General features: G+C 39.6%; 1 protein-coding gene across 3 annotated transcripts; it reads right to left on the reverse strand.

Annotated features, from left to right (window-relative positions):
* Nucleotides 1-8994: 8994 nt before the first annotated feature.
* LOC113210876 (uncharacterized) lies at nt 8995-11283 on the reverse strand. Of its 3 annotated transcripts, XM_052273905.1 has the most exons (6): nt 11116-11283; nt 11011-11040; nt 10479-10945; nt 10236-10407; nt 9935-10138; nt 8995-9820 (listed from the first exon to the last, which is right to left on the reverse strand). In XM_052273905.1, the coding sequence occupies exons 3-6, from the start codon at nt 10865-10867 to the stop codon at nt 9479-9481; spliced, it is 1107 nt and encodes a 368-aa protein (XP_052129865.1). In that variant the 5' UTR covers nt 10868-10945; nt 11011-11040; nt 11116-11283; the 3' UTR covers nt 8995-9478. The 3 variants fall into 3 exon arrangements, with proteins under 3 accessions (XP_052129865.1, XP_052129866.1, XP_052129867.1); XM_052273906.1 differs by having other exon boundaries at nt 10479-11040; XM_052273907.1 differs by having other exon boundaries at nt 10479-10603; nt 10682-11283.
* Nucleotides 11284-12714: the final 1431 nt, after the last annotated feature.

Genomic DNA, 12714 nt, shown 5'->3' on the forward strand with positions numbered 1-12714 from the left:
TCAACTTCAGTAGCGTTCACATACCGTATAACAAGGCAGTTGACAAATGCTGCACGACACGCGTCAAAAGTTGATTTCCAGAACTTCTCTGGAAAATACCAACCCTTTAACACCCGAAAAAACTGACTTAAGCCCACCCCACCAGTGCCCCACACAAGCACGCACACAACACGCGCACACATGCGCACATTCATGAACAGACAGTCCGACGCGGATGAATTAAACAAAACCCCACGTTTTAGTGTATTTTTATGGTTTTAGTGATATTTTGACGCCTAGAGGTAGGCAACCTGCTTTAATCACTTCCGGCAAGTAATTTTCTAGTGCAGTTTACATGAGAGAATACATTGCGACCCTTTCCCGGTCGAAAAACCATGTTGTAGGGGGTTTCTAAGCCCTGCCCCTGCTGGGTATGCAACCCCCCGTAGAGCGGTCCCCACGCGGAGTAGGCTTGGGCACCACTTCTTAAAAGTGTCCTATGGGTATGTACTACATACCCTCCAAACGGTTTTTCTCTACGCTAAAGTGAAAGCTCGGATGGCTTAACAAGCGTACTAACGCCTCCACTATGCACGCCCTCACCCTGCTCTCTCTCTCTCTCTCTCTCTCTCTCTCTCTCTCTCTCTCCCATCCTCTGCCTGGTGTGACAGCTCCCGCTATGGCTCCTCTGCAATTTTCCCGCCATTATTTCCCCCGCCTTGCTCGCTCCATTTCTTTTTCATCCGCCGCAGGCGCCCTGGATGGCGCCTTCGGACGGATTTGACAAGAGATTTCATCCCGACCGCTTGATTTCTTTACGGCGGCAGCAGCTGCCCGCTGATGGCTCATCGCGCCCGTCGTCTGATCTGCGCGGCGTGGTCGGCGCCGTCGGCGCGCGGGGGCGGGGCAGGGCGACAAATCAAAGACGCGACGAAATGAAGGCCGCCTTGCACCATCACGAAGCACAGGGGAGGCTGTCTTAAAAATAGGAGTAAATATGCGGCCAGAAACAGATCACATGCCAGAAGGGTTTATCACATTTAAAAAAAAATACGTTGGTAATTCTTCTGTTTGTAGAAAATCCATTTTCGAGGGTCTATATTGGTATACATCATGTCGGCAAGTAGCCACTCAATTTTACCATTCCAGAAAATCTAGGTCAATAATCATTGAGAGTCTATAAAGAGGGATGACAATCATACGTGATAGAAGGAAGGGAATGTGAAAGGGACGAGACAGCGGTGCAGGGAAAGAGATTGGGACAGCCGAGGAGGCCGCATCGACAAGTTGCTTTGATTAGAGCAAGGCGACACGAAAATGACGATTTCCGAGAGAAAAGAAAAGAGAATATAATGGAGGAGCAAGGGAGAGGGGAGAAAAACTAGAAAACGAATAACTGTCCTCTTTTCCCGCTCAGCAGACAAAATCACAAGGTGGCTGCTGATGGGGGAGGGAAGGGGCGGCTATTGACAGGCAGGCGCCCGCAAATGTGGCATTCATTCACTATACTCTCTCTCTCTCTCGATTGATTTCCCGATTAACACAGGCGCGATGTTATAATTTGTAAAGCACGCGGTAACCTTCTTTACGAGGGCGTATAACGCGTGAACCTCGGTCTGGTAATTTACACCCAGGCGTTAACTGCAGAGAAGTGTGTATAAAATAGATTGTCCTGGTGGGCGGCCGGGCAGCGGCTTCCACGCATCACGGGCGCCAACCAAACAAGTCCGGCAGTCCTTTAACGACGAAGACGTATTCATTTATCGACGGTTAAAAAGGCCAAAAGGACACTATACGCTTTTGTAATGACAACACAAACACTCGGCGATGAGCCTTTTAAACGCACTCCCCTGGCGGTGCGGCCCGCCGTTTATTGGGCTTTTAAAACACCGTAAAGGTTCGGCCCCGTTGGCGCGTGGACCCGACCCGGCGGGGGCGCGAACCCCCGACCTCTCGCGGCGGGGCTCCTGGCGCGCCCTGGCGGCCGGGCGCCGGCACTATCGCGTGCCATCGGGAGCCGAGCTGGGCCGAGCAGAGCCGAGCAGAGTCGAGACGTGGCGGGCAGCCCGAGGAATTGTTTTTACAAAATAATGAGAAGCCGAGGGCCATAAAGATGTTGGATATAAATTATAGGCGCATGAGGCCGGCCATAACCCTCTCAGGTATCAGTTACGGACGCTTTTTAGTGCGTATTCATGCACTGACGGCCGAGTTACGAGCGGAGAGGGAGACGCGGCGCGGGGCGAGCGGGGCGTGTGGACAGAGCGGAGCGTCGTCCGACAAGGGCGGAGAGGGATGGGCGGGCCGGTGGGGCTGGAGCTGCGGGTAGGAGTACAGTCGCGCGCGTTCAAAGGGGATTGTCGGAAGTAGTAAGGCGGAGTTAATTTGTTGACCTCCGTGTGCGTTTGAGCGCCTTATATAAATTCTCTTAACATTTCTTCTTTGATGCTGACAGGATGAGCTTCTTGGGGGGGCAGGGCGGATAGGCTGCTGAGCGACTGCTGCACCATGCCTGCTAAAGGCCTGCTGGAGGCCCGCTGGAGGCCCGCTGGAGGCTCTGAAAACTCAACAGCATGCATTGCACGCTTTATTTTCAGCATGCATGGTATGCATGCTGTATTTACAGCGTGCATCCCAATGCACGCTAAAATTAAAGCGTGCATTCCATTGCACGCTAAAAGTAAAGCGTGCATTCTATTGCACGCTGTAAGTTTAGCATGCATCAGGATGCACGCTGTAAATTTAGCGTGCATTCCTATGCACGCGCCTGATTCAACAAAATAAGCAGCTGCATTCAGATAGAGTTCCTTCCGAGTGATTGTACGGCTCGGTTTCTAATTTCTCCATGACAGCCAGACTGACGGCCAGTCATGAACTAAAAATCAAGGAATCGAATACGACAGGTTGTTGTTTCACACCAAAACGGCATGATAATATTGCAGTGATTCAATTTTCCATGTCCTGAACTACATCTAGAAACAATAAATTCCTTTCTAATGTATTATTGAGATTTTCACTCACCCATATGTATCTTATCCACATCCAAACATCATGAGGAAAGCTAGCAACCAGATGCTCTCTACAGCTGAAGCACAGCAGAAAATAACCTTACTGAGGGTAGGCCACATAGTAAAGTCTTCAGTTATTGTCCTGTTATGGTTGACACACACAGCACTCAACACTCACAAACGAACAGACTACTGTCGCGCGTAAGAAGCTGTGAGAGACAAGCGCGGACACACAATAAAGGCGGAAATATCACATTTGAAAGTATTAGGGCACAACTCATACCATACAGCTTCCATTTTTTTTTCGCGAAAGTTATTTGTTTTGGTTATGTTGTTGTTGTTTGCATCGTTCATAGTCGTCATTTGTTTCTTTCTTTCACGGCTTACCAACTATACCAAACAGTGTATACGGGATGTGTGCGCCCTCCGGTGGGAAAAGTCGTCATTACCATGTTGGGTGCAGATGGACCGTTCTCGACTGAGTTTGAGAGTGTTTGGGAATTTTGTGCAGATCGTATGTTTTGTTTTGCTGATATGTCTATTCGTTGTTTTAATTTAAAATAGGTTCATGAAGGTTAACATTAGTAAGAGTCTTTCTTTTTAACCAAGTAGAATAACTCACTTTTTCTTCTTTAGAACGAAGTCGAGGTTACGTCGAACATCCGAACCCACCTGTATTGTCCCTAAGAATGTTAACATGTACAGTCTGCACTCCTAATGCGCATTACGGTCCCTGCATTTGGTATGTACACGAAAATTAACATTTTTACTCTCAGAATCAGATTCACTGCTTAGTCTTCATGTCTTATTTCGTCTCTTGTTTGAACTATTTCAGGTAGCAAAGAAGGGAGGTTAACTGGCTCAGCACTATTTTTATTCTCTGTGTGATCTTTAGCAACTCCAAAATGGAAGGTAATTTCTTTCCTTCCTTTCTGATGTCTAATTATTTAATTATTTTATCAAATTCATGGTATACATCTTGTATTTTATCTTATTTTGTAATACCTTTGTCTCACACTATTCCAGCCATGGATGTAGATCCACCACAGCTTAGTGCTGCCAAAATATTGCAAAGAGAGGCAGCTCAAGTCTTGTCTGGCATCAGAGATAATTGCAAGACTAGCCAGAAAGCTACCAATGCCATTGTAGCCGGTGTGGATAAACTTCTGAACTTATTTCTGGATGTTTTAAATGTAATGACATTTATTTGTTTTTCTTTGATAAACATTTTTCCACTTTGAGACCCGGTTTGTTCTAATTCCACCAAATTTTCTGTTGCAGGATAAAATGAACTCTGTACTCTCTAACAGAGATGGTTACATTATGGTGAAGGAAATTCGAGCTGTCATAGATAGATATAAAGGGCAGTCTTTATTTGCGGGCGTCAGTTCTAAACCATACTTGGATGCATACATCCGGATTGAAAGCGCTGGTCGCAATGTTTCTCTGCAGAAAATTGTTTTAGAATCAACAACTGTTATCAGAGCTGGAAAACCCTGTAAAAAACCCACCAAGTTTGGTTACAGAGTTCCCTTTGTTCCTCAATTGGAACAACTTCTTCATTGTAAAGATATTATGGAATGTGTAAAGAACCCTTTGCCCTCGCAACCAGGTGTTTTTAAGTCAGTGACAGATGGTCTCTTCTACAAATACCACCCAGTTGTTCAGAGTCAAAATAAGAAAAAGGAAGTGACTTTAGTATTTACTGCTCATTTAGATGATGTTGACCCTTGTGACGCATTGAAGTCGAAGTCTGGCAGTCAGAATATCAGAATGTTTTATTGGGTATTGGCTAACATACCTCCAGAGAAGCGTTCCACCCTTAAAGCAATTAATCTTATGGCTATTGTAAAGACCAAAGTTGCGAAGGAAAAGGGAAATAAATACTTCATGGAGGATTTTAAGGAGGCTATAAGAAAACTTGGAACTGAAGGTATTGAGCTGACCATCAACAACGAAATTATCAGATTTTTTGGAATACTTCTATTTATTGCTGCTGACAACCCTGCTGCAGCAAATCTTGGAGGTTTCAAAGAGACATGGTCCGCCTTTAGACCCTGTCGAATTTGCTTAGTGACATCAGCAGAAATGTGCAGTCATTTTCGTGAGAACATTGCATTAATTCGCAAATTGGCAGTGCATAGAGCAAGAGTGCAAGAGGTCTTAGCTACTCAAAGTTCAGTTTCTGATGAAAATGAAGTTGAAATTAGTGATATTGATATTGCTAATTCTGAAGTGGAAGTTTCTCTCAAGCAGGTATCAGAAAATCCTTCTATAAACTATGGTATCAATCGTGAATGTTTATTAGCTGGGCTTCCTGGCTTTGATGAAACCAAGTGTCTACCTCTAGATCCCCTACATTTATTGGCTGAGGGAGTAGTTGAAAATGTTATTCGTTTAGTGTTGAAAGATTTGTGTATTGCACCTAAAGTTGCTAGAAGAAGAATGAAACCTATACTTCGGTTGGAAGTGGTCAATGATATTATCCAGAATATTTCGAATCTTGGACACCTTAATTCATCAAAACCAAGTCTTATCCTAAAGGAGCACCTAACTGGAAAGAAGTTACGTCAAAGTGGTTCACAAATGCTAGTTTTATTGAATCTTCTTCCCTTTGCAGTTCATGGTGTTTGTCCAAAAGAAAAAATTGATCTTGTTATTAATCTTATTAAACTTGTCAATCTTTGCATGAGCTTTGAACTAACAAGCTCAGATATTTGTCATATTGATGAGTTGGTTGATGACTTTGGTTCTTCTTTCAAGAAATTGTACCCTAGAGTCAGGACTCTGAAATTACATTGCCTCGTACATCTGGGATCCCAAGTTAGACTCTTTGGACCAATCCGCCAGCATGGTTGTTTTCATTTTGAAGCGATGCATAGTAAATTTACCTCCATTGCTGCGGTTATCCATAACATGAAGGACTATGCATTCTCTTCGGCCTCAAGAGTCCTAATTGAAAGAAGTGCTGATATTATGAAGGACAAAGACACAGGAAAGTTTCTCTATGCAGGTGATGTTGTAAAAGGCAGATCAGAAGTTTCACTTGACACATTGGGTGAGAAAGATTGCCTCCTGCAAAAATTCCCACACCTTTGCGAGACTGACAGTATTATCAAAATTAAAGAAGTTGTTGTACATTCAAATCGTTGGCATGAAGGTGTTTCGCTTTTGCTTCAGCATGATAAATCAAATTCAGAAGAAACTGTATTTGGAAGAATTTCTGCACTTTATATTGTTGATGGAGAATATGCCTTTGTTTACAACAGGTACAAAACAAAGTTTGTGCCGGAGTTACATGCTTATCATATTGTGTCATGCTCTAGAGAGATTTACTCTGTCAAATATTCTGAGCTAAGTCATAAGTTTCCTATTACAAGATTTACTTTCAACTATAAGAGGAAGGCTCTTGCCTATCTCCTTCTGCAAAATGTGGTTGGATCAAATTAAAAGTCTACTTATGGTAAGTTTAATAAAAAAATATCAACTTATAGCTTTTGCAACTTTCTTTATGTTGAATCTCATGTTTATTTTTTTTTTTAATTTCAGAAACACTGCATCAAGATTTTAAATTTTCTTGATTTTGAAAACAGTTTGTAATTAATTGAAGTTTGCATTTGAAACTTGTTGAGCAGCAAAACCATAGTGACAAAAATTTATGATACAGTTATATGTTAATTGGTAAAATGAAAATCAACTGAGCCTCTAGAAACTTCTTACTCAAGACATTCAGTTTGTACCTCTGGTAAGTTCCACCCACTTCCATTTAAACATAGAATATGTATATATTAATCCATTTGTTATGCTATAGTACTGTTTCCTTTTTATTTACAGAAATTCCCATTTAAACCAAGCTCTGCTTGACCTATTGGTGAAATAGGCTTCTCCATAGTCTGCAAACTCTCTAATTCTCTAATTCTATAGCAGCCTGTGCTGAGAAGATTCTCATTTGTATGAGATTCGTTTTTCTTATTTTGCATTTGCATGGAAAGGGAATTGTTCAGGCAATGCTTGTTAAGAGTTGATAAATAATTTCTCCATCTTATCAGTTGTAAGAGAAATTACATACATGCTAGATTTTGATACAAATCTAAATTTACTCAGTTAATAACTCTTTGTCTTTTTTGTTTCATTTCCATACCAGGTTTCTACGTTGACGGCAGTAGATGTTGGAAGTTTCTGCGTAGTCTACCAGCTTTCTTCTCTGACTCGGGGCTATTTATGCTTGGATTTCATTACATTCAATATTGTGAACACAGACAAAAGTTTCTCATCACAAGATTGACATTCAGTAATACGAAGAAAGCTCTTGCTTATTAGCATTATGCGAAATGTACATAGTTCAATTTAATAAGGAAACTTTGTGTGGTCAGTTTATGAAGAGGATCAATCAACTTAGTACGTCTGCTAGTTTTGTCCTCTTGAATATAATATGTATTTTAAAAATTACAGAAACTACAAGTCAACATCTGTATTTTGCCTGGACATCAATTTATGGTTTTTAAATTAGTTTTCTAATTTACAAAGGCAAACAGTCTTTAAAGACAAGTTTATATCTGTCTACAAACTAAAGTAACTTTGTCACAAAGTTTAAAAACACAACAAAAAATTGATAGTCATATGTTTTGTTTTAGGTCAGTTGTACAATAAAGGTACAAAAAGTGAAATAGCTCATAGACTTTGAATAACATAATCAGGTAACACCTTTTTATTTTTTGTTTTGCTTGGTAGGTTTTCCTTCAGAGCAAATTCACGAGTTGGTCCTACCTACTCCCATTACTTATCCGTCCAACAAGGATACCAACTGAGCCCAGCGCGTTACCATCTTTAGGCCAGGGAAAATAATTGAGCAGGTTGTGCTGTGAACAAAATTTAAATCGTTCTACCCTCTAGACACAGGTAAAGTAAAATTAAATATCTTATAGACATTGTGTCACATTATCCAGTCTAACAACTTTGCCGTTTTCTGTTTTGTAGGATTCACCTTTGATCTTTCGACTAAAATGCTGTACTTGACAGCATACAGATTAACTCTCGTCTCCCATTCCTTATCCGTGTGACAAGAATACCAACTGAGCCATGATCAGCGCTGTGAATAGAATTAGAATTGTTCTACCCTCTAGACACAGGTGAAATAAAATTAAAAATCTTAAGGTGCCCCCAGTGTCTTGTTCTTAGTTGGCATTCTAGACAGAAATCTCAGAGACAAGCTGCAATTATTGTTGTGGTTCAAGTTACTCAGAACGGGGAAGTGTAACACTATTTAATAGGAGCCCAACTGACGACCAATAATATATTTTTCTTGAAGTAATAATAATGTTTTACTTAGTTCTGAAGCTAAAACCATAAATTGGCAACCACAGCCAATCAAATTTGTAATATTGGTCGTCAGTTGGGCTTTATTAAATAGTATAACACTTAGACTTTCTTAATAACTTGAACCCCCCCAAAAATTCCACTTTGTCTCCGAGATTTCTGTCTAGAAAGACAGCTTAGTAGACATTCTAGGAGCACCCTTATATTGTGTCACATTATCCAGTCTAACAATTTGCTGTTTTCTGTTTTGTAGGATTCACCTCTGAGCTTTTGACTAAAATTCTGTACTTGACAGCATACTGATGAACACTCTTCTCCCATTCCTTATCCATGTGACAAGAGTACCAGTGATCCATGATCAGTACATTACCATCCTCACCTGGGGAAATGGATGAGCAGGATCAAGATCTGCTGTGATGAGAATTAAAATCGTTCTACCTCCTAGACTCTGGTACAGTATAATAAAGTAGTTGATAAGTTTTGTATCACACTAGCAGTTATACTGGATTCATTATTCATAATTTCTTTTTGTGTGGCAGGTTTGTCCAATGCATATTCTTTGAATGCCGTTGACTCTTTCTCTGCTTGTTTTAATCTGGCGAATTACCATTGAGTGAGATACTTTACAAAAGGAGTGACAAGGTATGTGAATCATTTATATTTATTGAAATATGTGGTGGTGATGGTTTAAACAATTACATATTTTTCATCTTTTTGATTTCTTTGTTAATCTAGAGAGGTACTCTAAAATATCTTCTATTGAAAATCAAATCTTTTACATTGCAGTTGATGACAATGAACTTTCTTTGGACAATTTTAAGGAATCTTTACTGATTTCAACGCTGTTAGGTGATGAACTGGTTATTCCTAACGCTTGTATAGATTATCAAAATAATTAAAACAATAGATAAATTAATTTCCTATTCTAATTTTATATCTAATTAAATTTTTCATTTTTGAAGTTAAAGTTTATAATAACATCAGTCTTAATTTCTTATCTGGGAACCGTCTGGGAATGTTATTGGAAGTGATCATTTTCCTTGGATACCATGTATCTATTCAAACAATTCCTGACAAACAAATTCATTGTGGATACTGTTCTTTTAAGCTACTGAAACTATACATATTTTTTACAATTTCTAATATTTATCTGTTGAGCATATTTTACTTCAAGATTACTGTATTGAATTGAGTAGAAATCTTCTTGCTTCTTTCATTTTCTTCATGAAGGTTTTTACATCTGTCTCATCTCTGGAGCTTGGTTCCGTTTTGTGCAATATACAGTCAAGCACTTTAAGTAGCCTCATGTATGCATCGGGAAAGTTTATGTCAAAGACATAGTAACTACCTAAGGTCAAAGCAGTTGCTAGAAATGCTGTTGGCTGCTTATGTGAAATTAAAATACCACCATTAAACACCAGGTGGACACTAGTTATATCTTTGTCATTTGTTACAGCTATTATCGCTGGTGCTTGTCCACGTGGAATTTCACTGACTGGCACACCACCACATTGATCCTGGAGGAAGCAGAGTCAAGGTATGAGTATAATATTGAATGCCAATTTAACACATCTCATCTCTTGTTTTGCTAATCTACAGTTTTACTAAATATTCCTATTGGTTTCACTTACGTAACACAACTTGATGCATGGCCAATCTTGTTCATTTTGAGTGAAGTAAGTGTCAATTTCCTTTATTAATTGTAGCTTTTGTAGCTCGCTCTGTGGGCAATCTTCCTTGCTGAAAACTGTAGCAAGAGGTAGGATATCTAGTTCAAAGTTCATCTTGATTTTTATGACCTCCATTGACTTTCTGCTTGCATAGTCTTCAACTAACTGAAATAGAAACATGCAAATAGCAGTTACGTGGGTACTACATTTTTCACAAGGAAAAACTCAGGGTTTTTTCTATCTGTAGAGTCTTGATACTTACCAATTCTGCATCAGAGAGATATGGGTACCTTAACATTGTCTCTGTGACAGGGTTTGCTCTAATAAAAGACTCCCGTTCCTGTGTCTTTCTGAGCGCGTTCTTAACAACTTCCTTATTCAAAACAGGACTACGCAGCAATCTTTCTGCCACTTCACTCTCATCTTCATCAGGCCTATACAAAGGAAGAACAAGTTATATCTCACTGTTTGATTATTCAAGAGGTTGAAATGGTATTTATCTTACTCTTCAATTCGCTGTGGTGGTGAAAGAAGCCGAGCTGCTCTTGCTGCTGCTAACCTTGGTTTCCTGTTTCTGATGTGGCTGTTCCTGTTTCTCGTAGAATTACTCAATTTTTGGATGATATTTTCCTTGTGCAAGCAGAAAATTTTCATAGATTCAGATAACCATTTAGAGTACAGACAATTCAGAAAACTGACTTTTCTCACCCCGTAAAATTGAACCAGATCTTCATCCATTTCCATAGTTTTTAATCGCTCAACAAACTGGGCTTTTATTATTTGGAGCTCCTTTTTTTCTAAGTATGTTCCACCAGTTTGCTTTATCATGTGTTTAATTAGAAAGTCATTCATTGCTTTAGTATGATTTTGATGGACATACACTAGACCCTTCATCAGAGACTCCTTAAGATGTTCTGGGAATTGAGGAAGTGCCACAGTTTCGTTTAGTTTTTGCCCAATGTCACGAAATATCTGTAATTAAATAGTGTTGTTATTTTGCAGAATCAAATTCAACTGAAGATTAGTTAAGAATTTACCTTCTCTCGTGGTCTCCTTGAAACAGTTTTCTGGAAAAGAAATGGAGAAGTCACCAAAAAAATACAAAGTGAGGTATTGAGTGGATGCTAGAAACAAAACATCACCTTTTGTGAAACGCTGTTTGCCTCACCAAAGAGACCCCTCCTGCCATCTTCAGCACTTCCTACTTCTTGATCCGGTTCATCTTCAAATTCATCAAAGTCATCGCTGTTCTCTGAAAGCAAACAAAATTATGATGTGAGTTCCTAAATAGCCATTTTACCATTTACATGACTTCCTATCCCATGAATACTTTCTTGTATTTTCAGGTATAGTTTGTTTCACTCACCTGGCTGGGCTCGCAATGCTGTTGGCTTGCACTTAACAGCACGTTGTGGCATTACTCGCCGCTCAGTTGGATCAGTGTTTTCTGCTCAAGAGAAGAGTGTAAAAAAAAAACATCATGTTGAGTTTAACTGAAACATTTTATCGTCAGAAAGTAGAAGTATTGCTAGAAAGTCACCTTTTCCTTTGGCCTTGTTTTTTTTTTTTAATGTTGGGCCATTCTTAGGTAGAACTGTAAGAGGGTCATGACTGTTAAAATTTAAAAATTATTCTAATAAATGGCATTTATGTTATCTCTATAGTTTGAGTTGCTCTGGTAAACACTTCTGTTTTTCATATGTACCTATGTCCAAACTTAGCAATTTATCAATATTTTCCTGTCTTCTGTTAGTGGCTGAACGACTGTACTCATCTGAATCACTGTCTGACTGAGCATGGCCTCTGTGATAAAATAGGAAGAATTTTTAGCTTAAGACTTCACAGCTTATCGACTTCATTATAGAGTTCACTATTTTCACAACAAATTGTCACGATCTATTATTAGCATTAATATCAATAATCTAATAATGCATACAGGATACAGGAACATCCGACTTATATCTCAATCTATCTGCTTTTTGCAGTGTGTTACCAGTTATACATCTAATGTAAAAAAATATTTCTGACTGTGACTGAAATTTTGTTCATTTCTTAGAAGCAAATCTCCTCTTCAGCCTGGACTTACTTTGACTTTCTGCCTTTATTTGCTGTTTTCCTGTGCTGTTTTGCTGTGGAATTTTGCCTGAAATTAAAATAAGTAGCAATATTAGTTTTCTTCCTACTTCTAATGCTTCGGTCAATCTCAGGGGTAGGCTACTTACAACACAATGGTTTTTCTAGGAGTAGCAAGAACTTGGTCTTGGGTGGCAGCAGACACACTTGAAGAAGGAACAGAAGGCACGCTTGTAGAAGGGACAGAAGGCAATATTGTTGATGGAGCAGAAGACAGCAAGGAGGCAGCAGGAGTGTGAACAGTTTCGTCATGTACACCTAAAATTGGGAAAAACAGTGAAATGAAAAGCAGTTAAGTTCTATTGCAGAGAACATTTATAAATCTTTATACATTACCATAAGCTTGCAAGAAGGAAAGATCCTGTGATGCATTGCTGAAAAAGATCAATAGATGTAGAAAGGGAATCAATTGGAAGTTGTTCATTTAATTGAAATGTTAAATGCTAGTTAAGGTGCAAGCGTACTTACAAAACTTCATCAGGTTTGTCACCTGCTGTGCCTCTATCAGCTACATCCGCATAAACATCCTGGTTAAAATAACAGTAAAATAAAATAAGACAATGAGAAAAGTCATCAGAGAAAGTGGATTCAGGATACGAGGTCTATGA

Source organism: Frankliniella occidentalis, unplaced genomic scaffold, assembly GCF_000697945.3.
Source record: "Frankliniella occidentalis isolate FOCC.00 unplaced genomic scaffold, Focc_3.1 Scaffold313, whole genome shotgun sequence".
NCBI classification, from domain to species: Eukaryota; Metazoa; Arthropoda; class Insecta; order Thysanoptera; family Thripidae; genus Frankliniella; species Frankliniella occidentalis.

Coding starts and splice junctions, on each gene's coding strand:
- LOC113210876 (XM_052273905.1), bottom strand. CDS start 10,867: ATGAAGGGTCTAGTGTATGTCCATCAAAATCATACTAAAGCAATGAAT. Junction 10,139..10,235: donor ATCTCTCTGATGCAGAATTG/GTAAGTATCAAG, acceptor TTTCTATTTCAG/TTAGTTGAAGACTATGCAAG. Junction 9,821..9,934: donor CATGCATCAAGTTGTGTTAC/GTAAGTGAAACC, acceptor TGCTTCCTCCAG/GATCAATGTGGTGGTGTGCC.